Source organism: Geotrypetes seraphini, chromosome 3 (genome assembly GCF_902459505.1).
Source record: "Geotrypetes seraphini chromosome 3, aGeoSer1.1, whole genome shotgun sequence".
Taxonomy (NCBI): domain Eukaryota; kingdom Metazoa; phylum Chordata; class Amphibia; order Gymnophiona; family Dermophiidae; genus Geotrypetes; species Geotrypetes seraphini.
In genome coordinates this window covers 220,996,295-221,018,419 of record NC_047086.1, presented here as the reverse complement: position 1 = coordinate 221,018,419, position 22,125 = coordinate 220,996,295, and the positions used below count along the sequence as shown (strand labels likewise).

At 45.1% G+C, this 22,125-nt stretch overlaps 1 protein-coding gene across 4 annotated transcripts in view; it reads right to left on the bottom strand.

Annotated features, from left to right (window-relative positions):
* DDX23 (DEAD-box helicase 23) overlaps positions 1–22,125 on the bottom strand; it is a 107,217-nt gene that overhangs the window by 67,219 nt on the left and 17,873 nt on the right. For all 4 annotated transcript variants that reach the window (XM_033937848.1, XM_033937850.1, XM_033937849.1 and 1 more), the window contains exons 2-7: positions 20,545–20,607; positions 18,670–18,869; positions 18,487–18,591; positions 18,180–18,279; positions 17,939–18,004; positions 14,112–14,250 (exon numbers count right to left, since the gene is read on the bottom strand). In XM_033937848.1, the coding sequence (XP_033793739.1) occupies positions 14,112–14,250; positions 17,939–18,004; positions 18,180–18,279; positions 18,487–18,591; positions 18,670–18,869; positions 20,545–20,583 (649 nt within the window). In that variant the 5' untranslated portion in view covers positions 20,584–20,607. The remainder of the gene's footprint in view (positions 1–14,111; positions 14,251–17,938; positions 18,005–18,179; positions 18,280–18,486; positions 18,592–18,669; positions 18,870–20,544; positions 20,608–22,125) is intronic.

Genomic DNA, 22,125 nt, shown 5'->3' with positions numbered 1-22,125 from the left:
TTGTATAAATCCTGAACCTATACCAAACCAATCCAATGCTTGATACAAGAAGGTCCATTCCACCCGATCAAAGGCTTTCTCTGCATCCATAGACACAGAAAAAGCCAGATCTTTCATGGCTTTTGTTAAATTTAACATATGAAAAGCCAATCTGGTATTATTAGATGAATGTCTTTTAGCAACAAATCCAGTTTGGTGCATATCAATAATAAAAGGGAGAGCCTTAGCCAAGTGTATACCCAATGTCTTAGCCAAGAGTTTTCCATCTACATTAATTAAAAAGAGAGGCCTGTAGTTTGAAACCAAAGTGGGATCTTTATTTGGCTTTGGCAAAACTATAGTTAAAGATTCTGCCATAGTACTTGTAATGCAACCCTTAGTTAGTTGAGCCTGATATAAATTTAATAAATGAGGTAACAGGGTAATTTGAAATGATTTATAAAATTCCACTGTAAAACCATCAACACCTGGAGCAGATCCAACTCTAAGAGACTTCAATGCTGTTTGTAATTCCTTTAATGATATAGGCTCTTCTAGACTTTTTTTTATATGATCAGGAACTTTCGGTCCATTAACTTAAAAAATTCTAATCCATCTTTTCCCCTATCATCTTAAGGCTCAGAAGAATAGAAACATAGAAGATGATGGCAGATAAGGGCCCTAGCCCATCAGGTCTGCCCACTCTACTGACCCACCCCCAAGTCTACTATCCTAGGGATCCCACTCCTGGTGACAGGTTCCCTTGGCTTAACCCTCTTAGGGATCCCACATGGGCATCCCATTTGCTCTTAAAATTCTTGCACGCAGTTTGCCTCGATCACCTGCACCGGGAGCTCGTTCCAAGGATCAACCACTCTCTCGGTGAAGAAATATTTCCTAGTGTCGCCATGAAATTTCCCGCCCCTGAGTTTGAGAGGATGTCCTCTTGTGGCTGAGGGTCCTTTGAGAAAGAGAATCTCTTCTTCCATCTCGATACGGCCGGTAATATACTTAAACGTCTCAATCATGTCTCCTCTCTCGCTACGTTCCTCGAGTGAGTACAGCCACAAATTTTTCAGCCTTTCCTCGTACGATAGATCCTTGAGCCCCGAGACCATCCTGGTGGCCATCCGTTGCACCGACTCTACTCTCAGCACATCTTTTTGGTAGTGTGGCCTCCAGAATTGCACACAGTATTCCAAATGAGGTCTCACCATGGTTCTGTATAATGGCATTATGACTTCAGGCTTCCGGCTGACGAAACTCCTGCGGATGCAATCTAACAACTGTCTTGCCTTAGATGAAGCCTTCTCCACATGATCAGCAGTTTTCATGTCTACGCTGATGATCACTCCCAAGTCTCGTTCTGTTGAAGTTCTAGCTAAGGTCTCACCATTCAAGGTGTAAGTTCTGCACGGATTTCTGCTGCCGAGGTGCATGATCTTGCATTTCTTAGCGTTGAAGCTCAGCTGCCAGGTCGAGGACCAAAGCTCCAACAAATGTAGGTCCTGTGTCATACTATCGGGTGAATTGCCATCTCTCACTATATTGCACAGTTTGGCGTCGTCAGCGAATAACATTACCTTACCTTGAAGCCCCTGAGTTAGGTCCCCTATGAATATGTTGAAAAGGAGCGGGCCCACTGGTCACCTGCGATGTTTTAGAGAGGGTACCGTTAACTACCACCCTCTGAAGTCTGCCACTCAGCCAGTCATTGACCCATGTAGTTAGTGTTTCTCCCAGCCCCATTGATTTCATCTTGCTCAACAGCCTGCGATGCAGGACACTATTGAAAGCTTTGCTGAAGTCTAGGTATACGACGTCCACGTCCTTTCTCATCCTTAATTGCAATAATTTTTGTTCTTCTTTACTTTAAGATAATTTGCCAATAATCTTCCAGCCTTATTTGAGTTTCCATAAAGCACAGTTACTTACCGTAACCGGTGTTATTCAGGGACAGCAGGCAGATATTCTCTACATGTGGGTGACGTCATCCACGGAGCCCTGACGCGGACAGCTTTTCAAGCAAACTTGATTGAAGATTTCAAGTTTGCTGGTGCTGCACCACACATGTGTGTGCCTTCCCGTTCCACTAGAGGGCGTATCCCCTCCTCGTGGTCTTCAGTTCAGATAGCTAGCAAAGAAGCCAACCCCGGGGAGGTGGGAGTGTTGTGAGAATATCTGCCTGCTGTCCCTGGATAACACCTGTTACGGTAAGTAACTGTGCTTTATCCCAGGACAAGCAGGCAGCATATTCTCTACATGTGGGTGGCCTCCAAGCTAACCAAAAAAGGGATGGAGGGAAGTTGGCAATTTAGGAAACCAGATTACGCAAAACCGACTGGCCAAACCGGCCATCGTTCCTGGACAAAGTATCTATACAGTAGTGAGAGGTGAAGGTATGAACCGAAGACCAAGTGGCAGCCTTGCAGATCTCCTCAATTGGCGTGGACCTGAGGAAAGCAATAGAAGCCGCCATCGCTCGGACTTTATGTCCCGTGACCCGACCATGCAGCGAGAGACCAGCCTGAGCGTAGCAAAAGGAAATACAAGCAGCCAACCAGTTGGACAAGGTGCGTTTGGAAACAGGACGTCCCAACCGATTAGGATCAAAGGACAAGAAAAGTTGAGGAACCTTCCGATGCGACAGGGTGCGTTGAAGATAGAAAGCCAACGCTCTCTTACAGTCAAGAGTATGCAAAGCCACTTCCCCAGGATGAGAATGGGGCTTAGGAAAACACACCGGAAGAACAATAGACTGATTAAGGTGAAAATCTGACAACACCTTAGGCAAGAACTTGGGATGAGTGCGCAGGACCACCTTGTCATGATGAAAAACAGTAAAAGGTGGGTCCGCAACCAAAGCCTGCAGCTCACTAACCCTGCGAGCAGACGTGAGGGCAAGCAGGAAGATCACCTTCCAAGTAAGGAACTTCAGAAGAGCTTTATCCATGGGCTCAAAGGGGGGTTTCATCAAATGAGCGAGAACCACATTGAGATCCCAAATCACAGGGGGAGGCTTGAGAGGAGGATGGACATTCAAGAGACCCCTCATGAAACGAGAAACCAAGGGGTGGACAGAAAGTGACTTCCCATCAAACTGCCGATGGAAGGCGGCAAACACACTAAGATGGACACGAACAGAATTGGTCTTGAGGCCAGACCGAGACAAATGAAGCAAATAATCCAAAACTGAAGATAAAGAAGCGGACAAAGGTTCCACCTGATTCGAAGCACACCACGTGGCGAATCTAGTCCACTTCTGGGCATAACACTGCCTAGTAGAAGCTTTCCGAGAAGCTTCCAGAACATCCCTCATCGACTGGGACAACTCAAGGGAGGGAGTCAGGTGGAAAGGAACCAAGCTGTCAGATGTAGAGATGGCAGATTGGGATGCAACAGCAAACCCCGACTCTGAGACAGCAGAGAAGGAAACACAGGCAGAAGCAGAGGATCCCTGACACTGAGTTGAAGCAGCAGGAAAAACCACAGCTGTTGAGGCCACCGAGGAGCGATCAGAATCATGGTGGCGCAGGCAGACTTGAGATGGACAAGCGTCCTTAGAATCAACGGGAAGGGAGGAAACACATACAGGAACCTGCCCGTCCAATCCAAAAGGAACGCATCTGCCTCAAGATGATCCGGGGAGAACACCCTGGAGCAAAAAAGAGGCAACTTGTGATTGAGGGGCGAGGCGAAGAGATCTATCTGCGGAGTCCCCCACCGAAGAAACACCTGGCGCAGAGTCTGGGAATGGAGAGACCATTCGTGCGGCTGCAAGAGGCAGCTCAACTAGTCCGCCAGGCAGTTGTGCTCGCCCTGGCTGTAAACCACACGAAGAAAGATGATGTGGCCAATTCCAAAGGCGCAGAGCCTCCTTGCAGAGAGACAGGGACCCTGTACCCCCCTGCTTGTCTGTGCGTACCAGGACCCCCCTGGTTGTACCAGGACCACACGGTCCTGAAGCAAATGGCAGAAGGCCACCATTGCATTGTAAATGGCCCGAAGCTCCAACAAGTTGATGTAGCAACGAAGGTACGCACTGGACCAAAGACCCTGTGTACGCAGACCGTCGAGATGCGCCCCCAAGCATTCGCCGAGGAGTCCGTCGTCAGGACCTTATGATGCTGCGCAGCGAGAAAGAGCAATCCTCTGGAAAGATTGGAAGAGCTGGACCACCAACGGAGCGAGCATTTCAAGGAGGGAGTCACTGCAATGAGGTGAGAAGAGGGATCCCGATCCTGCCGCCACTGAGAGGCCAGAGTCCACTGAGGGACCCTTAGATGCAGCCTCACGAACGGTGTGACATGCATGGTGGAGGTCATGTGTCCCAAGAGGACCATCATCTGCTTGGCCGAGACCGAAGTCTGCAGGGAAACCTGCTGACTCAGCCGCACGAGCGTGGCCTGCCAAGGAGGAGGCAGGAATGACTGGAGGCGAACCGTATCCAGCACGGCCCCGATAAATTGGAGGGACTAAGAGGGGCACAACTAAGACTTTGGAAAGTTCACCTCGAACCCCAGACTCTGAAGGAAGGCAATAGTCTGACGGGTTGCTGAAATAACCCCCCTCCTTCGTCGAGGCTTTGATCAACCAATCGTCGAGGTACGGAAAGACCTGAAGGCCCCTCGACTGCAGAGCCGCCACCACCACCACAAGGCACTTGGTGAAGACTCGCGGGGAGGAAGCAAGCCCGAACGGGAGAACCCTGTACTGCAGATGCAGGTCCCTGACCTGAAAGCGAAGGAACCGGCAACAAGCCGGATGAATTGGCACGTGAGTATAGGCATCCTTCAGATCGAGGGAACACAACCAGTCCCCCTCGTTCATCAACAAGTACAAGACAGGGAGCGAAAGCATCCTGAACTTTTCCCGAACCAGGAACTTGTTCAGCTTCCGGAGGTCCAGGATAGGACGTAGGCCCCCGGTCTTTTTGGGGACCAGGAAGTACCTGGAGTAAAACCCCCGTCCCCGCTGACAAGGGGGAACCTCCTCCACCGCCCGAAGGCGAAGAAGAGCCTGAGCCTCCAGAAGGAGCAAGGGAACTTGCGCCCGATTCGAAAAAGACACGACGGGAGGACTGTCTGGAGGCAACTCCTGGAAGTTCAGTGAGTATCCCTCTCTGACCACTGTGAGGACCCAAGCGTGCGAGGTAATGTGAGCCCAGTTGTGGTAGAAAGCCTGAAGACGGCCCCCAATAGGAAGAGGGGCGAGCGTCAAGGCGGTGGGGGCCAACCCCCTGCTGCCCAGCCAGACAAAAAGACGGCACGGGCTTAGACACAGCAGGGGTCTGAGGTTTCGGAAGAGCCCGCTGCAGCTGCTGGTGCTGTGGAGGCGGACGAGAGAAGGCAGGTGTAGACTTCTGCGGGTACCGCCGGGGCGGCAGCCGATAAGCCTTAAGAGGAGTGGGCTTCGACTTGGGCTGCACCAAAGAAGCAAAGGAACGCTCGTGCTCCAAGAGGCGCTTAGTGGCCGCCTCGATCGAATCATCAAAGAGTTCATTCCCCAAACAGGGAAGATTGGCCAAGCGATCCTGAAGATTGGGGTCCATATTGATGATGCGGAGCCATGCCAAACGGCGCATGGCCACCGCAAAGGCGGAGACCCGAGAGGAAAGCTTGAACGCATCTTAAGTCACGTGGAACATGTGTAGACGAAGCTGCAAAAGAGAGTCCACCAGCTGCCCAAACTCCACGCGGTGGGAGACGGGCAAGTCACCCTGAAAAGCGGGCAAGGACTTGACCAGGACCTTAAGATACGAGGTGAATGTAAAATTATAATTTAAGACCCGGTTAGCCATCATGGAGTTTTGGTAGAGGTGTCTGCCAAACCTATCCATCGTCCTCCCCTCCCAGCCAGGTGGGACCGCCGCAGAGACCCTGGAGGGATGACTCTTTTTCAGAGAAGATTCCTGGGCAGGGGACGGTCCGGTATCTAGACTCCATTTTGGATGGAATGGCCGGGACCGCATAGGGGGTCTCCAAATTCCGAAAGAAAGCCTGGCGCAGCACCGGATTCAAAGGGAGCCGCAAAAACTCCCGAGGAGGACAAGGGAGGTCCATCTCCTCCAAAAACTTCTTGGTGCATTTAGAGTCGGACTGGAGTTCGAGATGGAGCGCCCTCCCCATGTCCTGAACAAACCGGGTGAAGGAAGACGGGTGACTGCCCGACCGGCCCTCGAGAGGGGTGGTCAAACGAGACCGAGGTGCTGCCGAAAAAGAGGGAGAAGCCTCCCGAGAATAATGCGGCGGCCTATCAGTGCCCTGCCCTGATAGCGGGAGGGGCCTTAGGCGCCTACACCAATCAAGCCCTAGGATCCTGTGGGTTGGGCAGGGGAGAGGTGGGCCCGCCCCATTTGGATGGAGGCGGGCCTGCTGGCCGGACGTGCAAGGAGCCATCCGGTCCAACTTGAGAAAGTAAGTCTAAGGGGGGGTTCCGGTGTGGGGGTTTCATTGGGGGAGGTCCGGCAGGAGGGGACTGGGCACCCTCCTGCTGGCGATCTTAGGGGGAGCCGTTGTGGGGGCTGACAGGAGGGGTTGGTCACCCTCCTGCCACAATTGTCAGGAGGGCCATTGGGGGGATCGGCAGGAGGGGTTGGGTACCCTCCTACCACAATCGTCAGGGGAGCTGAGCACCTTCCTGCCGGAGATCATCGGGGGGGGGTCGGGTTCTGTCGGCAGGAAGGATTGAGCACCTTCCTGCCGGTGATCTTAGGGGGGTGGGGAGGGGGGTTGGGCATTTTAAACCTGATTCTGTAACCGGCGTCTGCAACAGAATCGGGTTAATTTTGGGCGGGTGTAGGCCCGATTCTGTATAGGACTCCCGGACCGGCGTTCTATACAGAATCCGGGCCTTAATTCTTAATTTCTTTTTCCAAATTAGCAAATTGCTTTTTAAGTTGTTTTCTAATATAAGCAGAATATGAAATAATATTACCTCTCATAGTAGCTTTAAAGGCATCCCATAATATTTCTATGGAAATTTCTTCTGAGGTATTAATTTGAAAGAATTCATTCATCTTGAACTGAAATTCTTCAAGGAAATTTGAATCTGCAATCAATGTATTATCGAATCTCCATACAGATCTACTATTATCCTGTTCAGCAAATTTAAATTCAATCCACACACCACTATGATCAGACAAAATGATTGGATCTATGGAAGCTTGTATCACCTGTTGTACTTTTTGATTTGAGACAAAAATGTAGTCTATTCTTGAAAAGGATTTATGAACTTGTGAGCAAAAAGAAAATTCCCGATCATTAAAATGAAGTATCCGCCATATATTTTTCAAATCACAAGATTGCACTAAATTATCTAATCCTAATGACTTCATAATTTTGCTTGGTTTTTTATCCATTAATGGATCCATGACAGCATTAAAATCTCCAGCCCCTACTAAATTAGAAGCGGTCAGTGGGAGAATCAATTGTAACTTTTTTTAAAAATTAAATTTAGTTCGAATTAGGGGCATACACATTGAATAATGCCAGGGTATTATTTCCCATGCTCATTTCCACATATAACCATCTTCCTAAGGGATCTGAATCAATCAACTGAAAATTAGCTGTACATTTCTTATTTATTAATATATCTACCCCCCGCTTTTTTCCCAAATGCAGGTGCAAAAAAACACTGTTTTACCCAGCCCCCTGCCAACTTTTTTGACTCTACTGCTGATAGATGTGTCTCCTGTATATAATATATATCAGCATTCTGTTGTTTCAAAAAGGCGAGCATTTTTTTCCTTTTTATTTGATGGTTGAGGCCATTAACATTTAATGAGAAAATTTTAATCTCCATTATAAATTCTAATTTCAAGATACGTGATCCAATATAAAAATTTAGATTTATTTAAATTAGTATGAATAGACACCATTTCCCATATTTTTAAACTTTGAACATTAAATTTTTCCCTCCCTACCCCTCCCAATTCTACCCTTTCTCTCACCCTCCCTCCCCAGTTCATTATTAAAAGTGAAAACTTGGTAGCACACATATTAGACCAGGCAATGAAAGATCCCTGACAGACTATCATTAAATCTTCTCTTAAAAATAAGTCACTTAAAACCTTTATTGTATTTCATCATATATCTTATCTTTTTTCATAAATCATATAATATTTGTCTATTCAATGAATTGGTATGTATCCTTAGTAAACATTTAAATTATCATAGAATGATCAATCTATATTAGGATATTAAATTATATTTTGAATCTCTAATCAGTTAAATAATATTTTTAATAATATATTTACTCTAACTTAATACAAGTTTACACAATTTCCATAAACAAATTCATAACACCCAAACTCTTGAAATATTAATATTAGTTTCATTTTCCTAATTAATTCCTATTGTCATTTTATTACTTACTCTCATTTATTGTACTAATTAATTCAATATTTGATCATTTTTTATAATTTAATTGTAATAAATATTTTCCATGAATCAATTATTCTATCTTTACAAAATCTCATGGGATCCCTTAAATGAAATATAAGCACATTTTAAAATCATTCAATAAATATTTCATATACTCCAATTAATAAATGTATACATGAATAAATATATATTAATCTCTATCATTTTAGTAAGTGCCTTCAGGATTTCAATTACATTTATGCATCTATTATACCTTTCCTCACTTCAAATTCCCATTCAGAATATTTGTACTCAGCTAAACTATAGAATAAATCTAAATCAGTATTATACATTAAATGAAGGACAAGTTAATATAGGCAATCCCTATATGGGGTAGTGCCAATACAAACCACAACAAGCTCATTTCCTCTCATAATGTTGTGTCACGACTCTAAAACAACCTGCTGATATCAACTCTTCATACCAAGACATATTTCTTTTCTGTTTGATTATCTGCTATTTTTAGCAGAAAATCTTCCAACAACAACATATAGATGCAGGAAACTTTAAACTGAGTGTACTTCTATCTCTTATTCCAGATACTCTTAACTTTCATCAAATCTATTTTACTTCAAAAATCTCTGAGTTTTCAAGTTCTTTCAGAAAGATCCGCTACTGAAATAATAATTAGTCCAAACAAGCAGCATATAATCCATCAGAATAAAGGTATGCAGACATTCGAAATGTACAAACTCATTTTCTTGAAATCACATACTATCTAATTTACAGAGTCATCGGGAACGAACATCTAAAGTTGTGAAAAGTTTGTTTAACTCAGATGATGTGCAGGTAGGGGGGGTACCCAGCATGAATGGACTGTTTAATATATTAATATCTTCGACATAGACGCAGCATTGGTTTGAGAAAATGTCCACAGTATTTCATTTTATATACTAATGTCATTCTGATAAGTGTTTTCATTCCACCTTTGCAAACTCAATTGACATTCTTATGTTGTTATATATACTTGCGTTGATCTTCTTAACACTGTAGAGATTTTCATCTCCCGCAGCTTTTCCTTAATCTAGTATAGCTGAGCTTAGACTTCGTTATCCTACTAAGTTCCCTCCTTCATGTTCTGATTCTATTCTGTATTCTAAATCTCTCCTGTACACATCTCAGAGATTTTTCCAGACAAATATTGGTACATTTTGAAAACTGACAATCTTTTAAAAAAAAAAAAATTATTTTTCTATCTTTCCACTTTCATGTTGAATAGTATGGGAATAAGCAGAGCAAACTTTCCCCTATATTATTAACTCAAAATATCTCAATGTGATCTGAGGCAGCGGGAAGGTGATCTCCTTGTTGTAATCCAGGAGGCTGCCATCACTTCCTTCTTTTAATAAACCTTCTTTAACACCATGTTACTAGAATTAACTGCTTATCCATCGATCTATGAGGTTAGCCTCATTTTATGAAACAGTTGTGTTTTTACTAAAGACACTTCCTTTCTGTCTCTTGAGATTATGACACGAGTCAGAGTTTAAGAAGACCATTTTAATTCTCGCTGCAGGAACCGTTGAATCATACAGTTTAAATTGAATCCATAGCATTATTTTCCGTTTTTTTCCTTAGGCTTTTGTGGAGGCAAAGCTTCTATATTTGATTTTATATTATAGCATTCTCTAATACAAAATCACAGAATTTAATCAAAACAAATAACTTAAAAAAAACCACACATAACCCAATATAATTAAATCTTTCTTTAACATCCAATGGAGGATTTATGTAGACATTGGCTGCTCCTGTTGGTGTATAAAATCTTGCAGTTTTCCTGAATCATTGAAATTAATTGTTTTTCAAAAGTAATTTTCATAATTGCAGGGTATAGTAGCCTGTATTTGGACCCTGTAGCTCTTAACTGTGGTCTGAGCTCCAAAAATCTTTTCCATTTATTTGTCGTGTTTCTAGCGAAATCGGTACTATATCTATATGAGCATCCTGGCATTTCAAATGTTTATTTTGTTTTGCTAGTTGGAATATCTCCATAACATGTTGATGTCTTAACAGCCTAAATATTAATGGACGTGGACCTGTTTGCCTATCAGAACTCCTTGCAGGAATCCTATGTGCCCTCTCAATCTCTAGAGGAAACTTTGTTTTAATAGGCAGTATTTGGGGTATAAAGTTCTCCAGAAAGGAAATAGGATTACCTTTCCCCACCCCTTCCAGTAGACCCAGGATCCTTAAATTGCTCCTTCTCTCACGATTTGAACAGTCCTCCAGCTCACGGGTAATTCAATTTTTCCACGATCCAGTTTATTTTGAAATAATTCTGCTTCCGTTTCATCCATTCTTTTTTCAATATTATTTGCTTTTATTTCCATCAGCTCCATTCTTTTATTAAGGTTAGAAACTTCATCTGTAAGATCATTCAACTTCTTAGCGTTGTCCGACACAATCTCTTTTATTTCTCTCAGTTCTTTTATAATTTCACTGTCGCCACCTTTTGATAATGGAGTCTTCAAAGGGGTTTCTGGCTTTGGTTTTGCTCTTTTTACGCTTCCGGTGGCCGCAAACACTGAATCGTTCTTTGTTTGCTTCCCTGAAGCCATTTTGAGTCTTTACCCTTTGTTTAAATCAGTGGTCTCAAACTCAAACCCTTTGTGGGGCCACATTTTGGATTTGTAGGTACTTGGAGGGGTGCAGAAAAAATAAGTTGTCTTATTAAAGAAATGACAATTTTGCATGAGGTAAAACTCTTTATAGTTTATAAAACTTTCCTTTAACAGTTAAAAAGAAATCTATATAAACTATAAAGAGTTTTACCTTATGCAAAATTGTTATTTCTTTAATGACAGTTTTTTCTGCGGCCCTCCAAGTACTCTATTTTTTCTGCAGCCCTCACATTTAAAGTTTAATATCTTTTCTTTCTCAAAACTGACACATTTCAATCACTATATTGAAAATAAAATCATTTTCCCTACCTTCATTGGCTGGTGACTTTATTTTTCTGTGCTTTTAACTATGTCTCCAGGGCCTTCTTGTCCTTTGACTGTTTTTCTCTCCGTCTTCACTTTCTGCCTTGCATCCATCTTGGAATACAGGGACTTATGTATCAATACTAGTCAGTAAAATAGCTATAATAATAAATAAGAGACTGACTGTAATGGTGATAATTACCAGTGAGGAGAAAGCAGCTGACACTTTGAAAAAATGCTTAGAAAAGTGAAACTCTGAAGAGGGGGTGAGAACCTCCTCTTAAAGAAAGAGTTTACCGTCCAGTCATTGCATTAGTACTTGAAACATCACTTTCTGACCACTGGTAAAATATTAAATTGTTCTTGCAAGCTCAGCATGAAATATTCAAAATTTCTTATGCAAAAGATGTCTCTTAATGGAAAAATGATGCAATGCACTTATCTTAAGAATCTTAAAGCTGTCAGGGGTCCCAACGCGGCCCCGTTTCGAGTTCTGCTTCAGGAGACCCAAAATTACATTTTAAACCCTCTGTGCAGTCATAATGCTTTTCCAAGAGAAAATCATTCAAACGACCTTTGGAAATTTCGAACTTAGTGAATGATTTTCTCTTGGAAAAGCATTATGACTGCACAGAGGGTTTAAAACGTAATTTTGGGTCTCCTGAAGCAGAACTCGAAACGGGGCCGCGTTGGGACCCCTGACAGCTTTAAGATTCTTAAGATAAGTGCATTGCATCATTTTTCCATTGAGAGACATCTTTTGCATAAGAAATTTTGAATATTTCATGCTGAGCTTGCAAGAACAATTTAATATTTTACCAGTGGTCAGAAAGTGATGTTTCAAGTACTAATGCAATGACTGGACGGTAAACTCTTTCTTTAAGAGGAGGTTCTCACCCCCTCTTCAGAGTTTCACTTTTCTAAGCATTTTTTCAAAGCTTTCTCCTCACTGGTAATTATCACCATTACAGTCAGTCTCTTATTTATTATTATTGCATCCATCTTTGGCATTAACTTAATATTCAATTTTTCTGCTTTTTTTTCAAAATCTATGTTTCCATGTCTTACCTTCCCTTCCTATCTCTCTTTTCTTCCGTCCTATTTCCATGGTCTGACATCTCTCTTTCCTTCCTTTCTCTCCCGCTCTCCTTCCTTTCTTTCCCCTGGTATGGCTTCTATCTCCTTCCCTCTCCCCATGCCCTGGCATCTCTCCCTCCCCCTCCATGGTCTGGTATCTTCTTTCCTGCCCTCCCTCCCATGAACTTGGCATCTCTTGTTCCTCTCCTCTCCCTTGTCTTCCTTCTCCTTCCTTTCCTCTCTTTCTCCAATTGGGTGCAGCAGCAACAGAAGCAGCATTTCCCTTCCCCCTTTCCTGTGCAGAAGCATTTCTCTTCCCCGTTCCCTCCCCCTCCCTTTCCCTGTGCAGCAGCAGCAGCAGCATTTCCCTTCCCCCTTTCCTGTGCAGCAGAAGCATTTCTCTTCCCCTTTCCCTCCCCCTCCCATTCCCTGTGCTGCAGCAGCAGCAGCAGCATTTCCCTTCCCCCTTTCCTGTGCAGCAGAGGCATTTCTCTTCCCCTTTCCCTTCCCTTTCCCTGTGCAGCAGCAGCAGCATTTCCCTTCCCCCTTTCCTGTGCAGCAGAGGCATTTCTCTTCCCCTTCCCTCCCTCTCCCTTTCCCTGTGCAGCAGCAGCAGCATTTCCCTAGGGTCCCCCTTTCCTATGCAGCAGAAGCATTTCTCTTTCCCCTCCCCTTCCGTTCCCTTCCTTGTGGAGCAGCAGCGTGTCTGGCCGGCTCCCTTGCTCAGTTGATCGTTCCGTTCAAAGCCGCAAGTGGCGGCTCCTCGAGAGATCTGCGCCTGCATCAGAAGCCTCTCTGATGTTGTGACGTCAGAGAGGCTTCCGATGCAGGAGTGGATAGCGCGAGAAGCCGCCACCCGCGGCTTTGAACGGAACGATCGACTGAGCAAGGGAGCCGGCCAGACATACTGCTGCTCCACAAGGAAGGGAAGATAAATGCTGGTGTGGATGGCGCAAGGAGCTGCCATCAGCCACAGCTTTGACAGGAACAATCAACTGCGGCAAGAGAGCAGTTGATCATCGTGTCCAGACCGCGGGTCGCAAAATAGCACCTGAAGGGCCGCATGCGGCCCATGGGCCGCGAGTTTGAGACCACTGGTTTAAATGAAAAGAAAAAAATCTTTCACATGACTTATTTAACTTCTCAAAATCTGTCAGTACAGAGCTCTCTCACTACCCGACCGTTTTCATGCGCGACCAAGCCATGCCCCGCAAGTCTTCATTGCTGACTTCTTATGCTTTGAGATCTTTAAGGTCTTCATCCAAGAACCTTCTTTTGTATCACTTCTGACTAGAATTAGACTGGAGCTTATAAAGTGCTCTGTTTTAATTTAATTCTGTGGAACCCCTTGTCTAGTTATTATAGAAGTGAAAACTGTGCTTTTAGCTTTAAAAGGCCATTACAACATGGCTATTTTCTCAGCATTTGGAAATGAGGCTTGAAGGGTCAGACAAGGGGCTGCAGATCCATTCTAATTGCCTTACTTTGCATGTAACTCTATTCCAGTTGTCTGTCTTGATTTGTTTTCCAGGTCTTTGTATTTCTGTGCAGCTAAATTTATATTGAATTTTGTCAATCGCCTTGACATTTTTTGGCTTAGTGCAGTATATCAAATGGAACAAATAAAAAGGCTGTAAGTGCCAAGTCTGGTCCTCAGCCCTGGGGATGTACTTCACCAATGCTCTACTATATCAAAAGAACCACTCACCCAACATCCGTCGGCCCAAATCCTGGAAAAATTTCCTCTTTTTTCTTTCATCTTCTAACAGTTTCTGGCGCTCCTCTATTTCCTGCTGCCGCCGCTTTAAAGCCACTGCTTCACGCTCTGCTTTGGAGAGGAACTTTGGCTGAAAAGTACAAACAGGTAACATTAAAGCTTGAAATCTCCAGGGAGCAAAAGATGAGAAGGGCCAGTCCTAAAACCCCCCTCTTTGCCTTTCAAACCTGCATATTCACAAACTGAGGTCTCTGAAGTAGATGCATCAGATCTTCTAGCACCATGCACACCATGACTGGTCCAAGAGTATCTGATGCTATAAGCAAACTTCAGCAACGTGCTCCCACCCCAGTAATGGCTCAAGGCTCTAACCCTCCTCCCCCCTTGTAGTTCAGCATCTTCCCTTCTCCTCTCTATACCTCCCACCAAAAGGTGGCCAGCATCCTCCCCTCCCTTCCCCTCATTATGTCCTCCAGAAGGTAACATCTCTTCCTCTTTCTACCCTCTCTCCCAGGTAGCAAAGCTTCTTTCCTTTCCCTCTATCCTCCTTCCCCAGGTGGTGACAGGAAAGGGAATATAATATGTTGGCAACCTCCCCTTTCCTTCTCTGCTTCCAGGCTACTGCCATCACTACCTTAGAAGGCTGAGTGCTGCACAGGTCCATGCTCAGGTGCTGCTGTGCCCTGCCTCCCTCCAACAGGAAATCTGCTTTGGAGAGAAACAGAACTCAACAATGCTCGAGTGCAAACCTATACTTACAGGGCCTGTGTGGTGCTCAGTTTTGTTTAGGCTTCAGGCAGCAGCAGCAGACCTAGTGGGGGAGGAGCAGGAAAAGGTTTTAGCATGTTCTGGAGCCCCCTCCCCCCCCATCTACAATTCTTCTGCTCTACGCACACACTCAAAACACACACAGACACACAGGCCCATGAAGTAGCCATCACTCTGGTTGAATGGGCAAGAAGATCCTCCGGAAACTGCTTCCCTGCCCACAAGCACACACATCCTGAGGATTCTGGGAAGAGGTAATCCTTTTGCACTCTTCCACACACATACAGTGAGAACTCTAAACATAGAAGATGACGGCAGATAAGGGCCATAGCCCATCAGGTCTGCCCACTCTACTGACACACTCCCAAGTCTACTATCCTAGGGATCCCACTCCTGGTGACAGGTTCCCTTGGCTTAACCCTCTTAGGGATCTCACATGGGCATCTCATTTGCTCTTAAATTCTTGCACGCTGTTTGCCTCGATCACCTGCACCGGGAGCTCGTTCCAAGGATCAACCACTCTCTCGGTGAAGAAAATTTCCTGGTGTCGCCATGAAATTTCCCGCCCCTGAGTTTGAGCGGATGCCCTCTTATGGCTGAGGGTCCTTTGAGAAAGAGAATCTCTTCTTCCATCTCGATACGGCCGGTAATATACTTAAACGTCTCAATCATGTCTCCTCTCTCCCTACGTTCCTCGAGTGAGTACAATCGCAAATTTTTCAGCCTTTCCTCGTACGATAGATCCTTGAGTCCCGAGACCATCCTGGTGGCCATCCGTTGCACCGACTCTACTCTCAGCACATCTTTTCGGTAGTGTGGCCTCCAGAATTGCACATAGTATTCCAAATGAGGTTCTGTATAATGGCATTATGACTTCAGGCTTCCGGCTGACGAAACTCCTGTGGATGCAACCTAACAACTGTCTTGCCTTAGATGAAGCCTTCTCCACATGATCAGCAGTTTTCAAGTCTGCGCTGATGATCACTCCCAAGTCTCGTTCTGTTGAAGTTCTAGCTAAGGTCTCACCATTCAAGGTGTAAGTTCTGCAAGGATTTCTGCTGCTGAGGTGCATGATCTTGCATTTCTTAGCGTTGAAGCCCAGCTGCCAGGTTGAGGACCAAAGCTCCAACAAATGTAGGTCCTGTGTCATACTATCGGGTGAATTACCGTCTCACTATATTGCATAGTTTGGCGTCATCAGCAAATAACGTTATCTTACCTTGAAGTCCCTGAATTAGGTCCCCTATGAATATGTTGAAAAGGAGCGGGCCCAAGACTGAGCCCTGCGGTACTCCACTAGTCATCTCCGATGTTTTAGAGAGGGTACTGTTAACTACCACCCTCTGAAGTCTACCTCAGCCAGTCATTGACCCATGTAGTTAGTGTTTCTCCCAGCCCCATTGATTTCATCTTGCTCAACAGCCTGCGATGCGGGACACTATCGAAAGCTTTGCTGAAGTCTAGGTATACGACATCCACGGATTCTCCCAAGTCTAGCTGTTTTGTTACCCAGTCAAAGAAGCTGATGAGATTGGATTGGCAGGAATCCGTGAATCCGTGTTGACTAGGATCCCGTAGATTCTCCTCATCCAAGATTGCATCTAATTTACGTTTGATTGGTTTCCATGAGTTTGCATACTATTGATGTGAGACTCACCGGTCTGTAGTTTGCAGCCTCTGCCCTACAACCCTTTTTGTGCAGTGGAACGACGTTAGCTGTTTTCCAGTCTATGGGGACTCTCCCCGAACTTAGGGAGAGATTGAAGAGTCCTGATAGCGGTTCTGCCAGGACATCACGCAGCTCACTGAGCACCCTGGGGTGTAGATTGTCCGGTCCCATGGCTTTGTTCACCTTGAGTCTTGCCAGTTCGTAGTAGACGTCGCCAGGTGTGAACTCGAAATTCTGAAACGGGTCTTCCACGCTGGGCCTTGCCTGCAACTGCAGACCGTGCCCCGGTGCCTCGCAGGTGAAGATCAAGCAGAAGTATTCATTCAGTAGTTCTGCTTTATCGGAATCAGATTCTGCGCAGTTTCCATCTGGTTTTCTAAGGCATACTATCCCGTCTGTGTTCTTTTTCCTATCACTAATATACCTGAAGAAGAATTTGTACCCTTTCTTCATGTTCTTTGCCAGAGTCTCTTCCACTCGAAGTTTGGCCTCCCTGACTGCCATTTTGACCGCTGCAGACCTCGCCCTATGTTCTAGTTTAGCTTCCCTAGTCTCCGTTCGTTTGTAGGAAATAAATGCTTTTTTTTTTCTCCTTGACGAGGTGCGAGATTTCTGCGGAGTACCATTGGGGTTTGTTGTTTCTCCACCGTTTGTGTACTGATTTAATGTAGAGGCTTGTCGCTTCATGTATGGTAGATTTCAGGGATGACCACATAGCTTCCACATCATTGGTTGTAGCTTGGTTCTGCAGTGTCCCGTGGACAAAATCTCCCATGCGTTCGAAGTCAGTGCCTCGGACGTTGAGTACTTTTGTTTTCGTGTTTGATCTAGGGAAACCTTTCCTGAGGTAGAACCACACCATGTTGTGGTCGCTGGAGGCTAGCGTATCTCCTACCGAGACCTTCGAGACGCTATCCCCGTTGGTGAGTACCAGGTCCAGGATCGCCTGGGCCCTAGTGGTTCCAATACCATTTGTTTGAGTCATGCTCCCTTTATGGATGTTAACAGTCTCCTGCTGCTGCTGCTGGTTGTTGCTGAGTATGAGTAGATATCTTTGGGTTCTTGCTTCCTACATATGCAGCCTCACTATACATACATCTGCAGCCTCACTATACATACATCTTCCATTCCTATTCTACTATAAAGACACATGTTTTAGCCCTATAAGTAGGCTCTGGGTTATTTTCTAAATAATAATAATAACTTTATTTTTCTATACCACCATAGTCAAATGACTTCTAGACGGTTCACACTGAAAGAAGGCTGGACAATCAGCGAATTGCAGAATGCATGCAGAAAGATGTTACATAATATATTTGGGTGTGTAGCAGAAAGATGAAAGTCTTGGGAGCCAGAGCAAGTATCTCCCTAGATAACTTACTTTGGATTCAGCGGCTTCTTCTGCTTTTTTCTTGGCCAATAGCTCTTCCAAAGACAGAGGCTGTACCTGCAATCAGGAACATTTAATCCAAAGTTAGGACATCCTGCACCTTTTTCTATACACACTATTTCTTTGTCAAAAGTACTGAAAACAGAGAAACTTTCTATCATAGCCCTGACTTCTATGACAGGATGAAACCAGGTTCTCTTTAACCAGTTACAGGACTGCCTGCTATGCTCACCTTTGGTTTCTTCTCCAACTGTTGCTCTTCCTGTTTTTCTCTCTTTAAATCCTTGTCTTTTTTCAGTTTGAAATCTTTGCTACGGAATGGGGATGAGCTTCTGGGGACAAAGGGAAGAAGAATAGCATTAGAAAATTCACACCCAGTTTATCCACTTTCTTAGGGCAAGTCCTGGGTAATGGAAATCCTTTTGCTTTCTGCCAGCTCAAGAAGCTCCCAAGGCACTAACACATCAGAAGTCACCACTGACACATCATAACATGTAACAGGCCCAAAGCATAAAGACTAGCTCTGTGCAATAGCTTACTTTGATCTTTTCCTATCCTTCTCTCGACGGTGTCCATCCTTCTCTCGATCCCGATCCTTCTTACTTCTATCTCTGTCTCGTTCTCGCTCCTTGTGTCTTCGGTCTCTATATAATCAGTCACAAAGAAATGTCATTAATCACATTAACTTTTAACAATTCCCCACATAGAACAACCATACCTACCTCTCAGCAGACTTAGATCTAGAGCGGGACCGACTTCTAGATCTGCGACGGTCCCTTGAGCGATGCCGTTTCCTCTCTTTGGAAGGAGAGATCTTCCTTTCCCTCTCTCTCTCTTGGGACCGAGACCGTGAACGTTTCCTCTCTTTCTCCCTGGTAGGGGAGAACTCTCGTTCTCTCTTATCAGGATGCTCTCCCACCATCTAAAATACAAGAAAGGCATATAATTAATTTGATGGCACAATAGGAATATAAGAATTGCCATACTGGGACAGGCTGAAGGTCCATCAAGCCCAGTATCTTGTTTCCAACAATGGCCACCCTAGATCCCAAGTAGATCTCCCCTTTAAAGCTAATAAGGCTCGCGACGGGCAGAGGAGGGGGTTGTCCTTACCTCCAAGCTGCTTCTCACACCCAGCGACAGAGATCATCTTTGTCGCTGTAACCACAGTGAAGCTAATTACGGCAGCCTGCAGAGTGAATCTAGCAGGCTGCCACTGGCCTCCAAAGCACATTGCCTCTGCCGTGGTCCTGCCCCTGATGTCAAAGAAGGGGCGAGACTGCGGTAGAGGAAATGTGCTTTGCAGGCCAAGGGCAGCCTGCTAGGTTCACTCTGCAAGCTGTCGTAAGTAGCTCAGTGGCGGTTACAGCGCTGAAGACAACCTCTCAACAGAAAAGGAGACCTGTGTCTCCCCCAATCTCCTGCTCCAGGTAGCGAGCAAGAAGAGCAACTGTTGGGGAGGCGATGAGACCCTGCCAACTCTGGAACATGAATTCGGACCTGGGTAGAAGCTGCAACCCTGCACTGTGAGGGCTTCAACCAAGCATCCCAGTTCAACCCAGCATCGTCTGGGAGCTGGAGACAACAACCTCGCAGGAAGCAGGGAAGGTAAGGCCCCGCCTATCGTGAGGGACCCAGTGGGACGCTGGATCTGGGCACGGGGCGGGGGTTGGTGAGAGAGAGAGAGAGAGAGAGAGAGAGACAGACAGACAGAAAAGGATGGGAAACAGACTTGAAGACAGGGCAGATGCTGGACTAGAGGGAAAGACTCAAAATGTTAGCAAAAGGAAGATAGAGGGAGGGAGAAAACTGAAACAAAGGGGAGGCAGAAAAGAGGGGAGCAGATGTTAGACTTGGAGGTGTATAAAGGGAAGAGAGAGAGACTGCAGAGAGGTGGAAAGATTCTGGACCAGGGAGGGATGAAGGAAGGGAAGAGAGAGACTGCAGAGAGGTGGAAAGATTCTGGACCAGGGAGGGAAGAAGGAAGGAAAGAGAGAGAGAAGCAGAGAAAGACCTGGAAGAAAGGAGAACAAATGTTGAACATGGGGGGGGGGGGGAGTTGGTAAGCAGAAGACAGACAGAAAGAGAGAGAGAGAGAGGCCTGGACCAAAGGTGGTGGTAGGTACAAAGGAGAACAAACACTGGATCTGGGGAAGGTAAGCAGAGGGAAAAGAGATAGAGACCTGGACCCAAAGGGGATGGGGATGGATTGTGAAAGAAATATTGGATGTAGTCAGAAGGAAGTCCAACCAGAAACTAATTAAATCACCAGACAACAAAGGTAGGAAAAATTATTTTATTTTCAATTTAGTGATCGAAATATGTCAGTTTTGAGAATTTATATCTATTGTGTGTATATGAATAATGAAAGGAAAAAATTGCATTAGTAGGGGAGGGGGGACAGGGTGCAGAGCCTTGCAAGGAATGTGGCATTGGGTACAGAGCCTGGCAGGAGTGAGGGGGTCTGGGTGCAGAGCCTGGTATATGTTAGTACACAATTTGGTTTAGAATGTTTTTTTCTTGTTTTCCTACTCTAAATCTAGGGTGCGTCTTATGGAGCGAAAAATACGGTACATACAAAACATCTTAACACTTACTGTTAAAACAAGATCACCAAGGATTTGACTCCTCCGCATTCTGAATGAAAATCAGCCAATTATCTAGAAAAAAAGAAAAAACAAAATACAAAAATGATATAACCCTGCCTTTCTTCTGAATTTTCATATCTAAGTTTTCAGTCTGAAGTTGGGTGTTCTGCTACATTAGGATCACTTCCTTCTCTCCACAAACTACAGACTTAGTCTTCTGATGTATATGGAAAAATTATGCTCTTACCTGTTAATTTTCTTTCTTTTAGACGCAGACGAATCCAGAGACTAGTGGGATAGCACACATCTACCAGCAGGTGGAGATAGAGAACTGATTAACAGGTGGTCCTCTTGGATGGAATGTCTCCTGCACCTTTAGTATCGCTTCTTGCCCAAGCATCCGGAACCAGTATGCTCAGTATACAAAAAAAAATTCTTTCCCATACCAAATTTCATAGGTAATAAAACAGAATACAACTACCAACTATAACATCACCTCTGAGACTCCTGAAACAGTAACTGACAGCAAATATCTGGATTCATCTGCTGCGTCTAAAGGAAAGAAAATTAACAGGTAAGAACATAAGTTTTTCTTCCTTAGCAACAGCAGCACATGAATCCAGAGACTAGTGGGATGTAGCAAAGCAATCCTCAAATTGGGTGAGGAGCAAACGCCACCTCTTCAATGACCAATGCGCCAAAGGCAGCCTCCGCATGTGCCACATCCAACCAGTAATGCTTAGAAAAAGTATTCTTGGAAGACTAAGTAGCCACACGACAAATTTCTTCCAAGGAAAAACCCCTGGACTCAGCCCATGAAATAGCCATCGCTCTGGATGAATGGGCAACCGCTTCCCTGCCATCAAGTAAGCGGAATTAATCGCCTCTTTGACCCAGTGGGTGATAAAAGCTTTGGATGCCGCCATACCCTTGTTGTGTCCTACGAATAAGACAAAAAGTTAATCTGAACGTCGAAAGCCTGGAAGGGCAAAATTCCCTGAGAATTACACCAAGTATTGAAAACCCGCCAGACTTTAGCATAAGCCGCTGATGTAGACCTCTTTTTTTGCCTGGAGGAAAGTAGAAATAACCTGCTCCGAATATCCCTTACGCCTCAGCCGCAACCTTTCAAGAGTCAGGCCGTAAGACCAAAGTGGGTCGGATTTCCCATGCTGATCAGACCCTGGGTAAGCAAAGCTAGAGTCACTAGAAACCACAACAGCTCACCAACCACTAGACCCATCAGATCCGCATACCACGGATGGCTCGGCCAATCCAAAGCTACTAGGATTCCCGTGCCCTGAAAGCGAGCTATGCGATGCAGTATCCGGCTGATCATCGGCCATGGGGGAAACAGGTAGAGAAGACGATCCAGCAGCCACAAAAGAACCAACGTGTCTATCCCCTCTGACTCGCGCTCCCTGTGCTTGCTGAAAAACTGAGGAAGCTTTGCATTTCAAGACGAGGCCATGAAGACTATTTCCGGGAGACCCTACCTCTGCACAATGATCTCGAATGCCTAAGTGGACAGTTCCCATTCTCCGGGATTGAGCAGGTTTCTGCTGAGGAAGTCTGCCTGAACATTTGCCT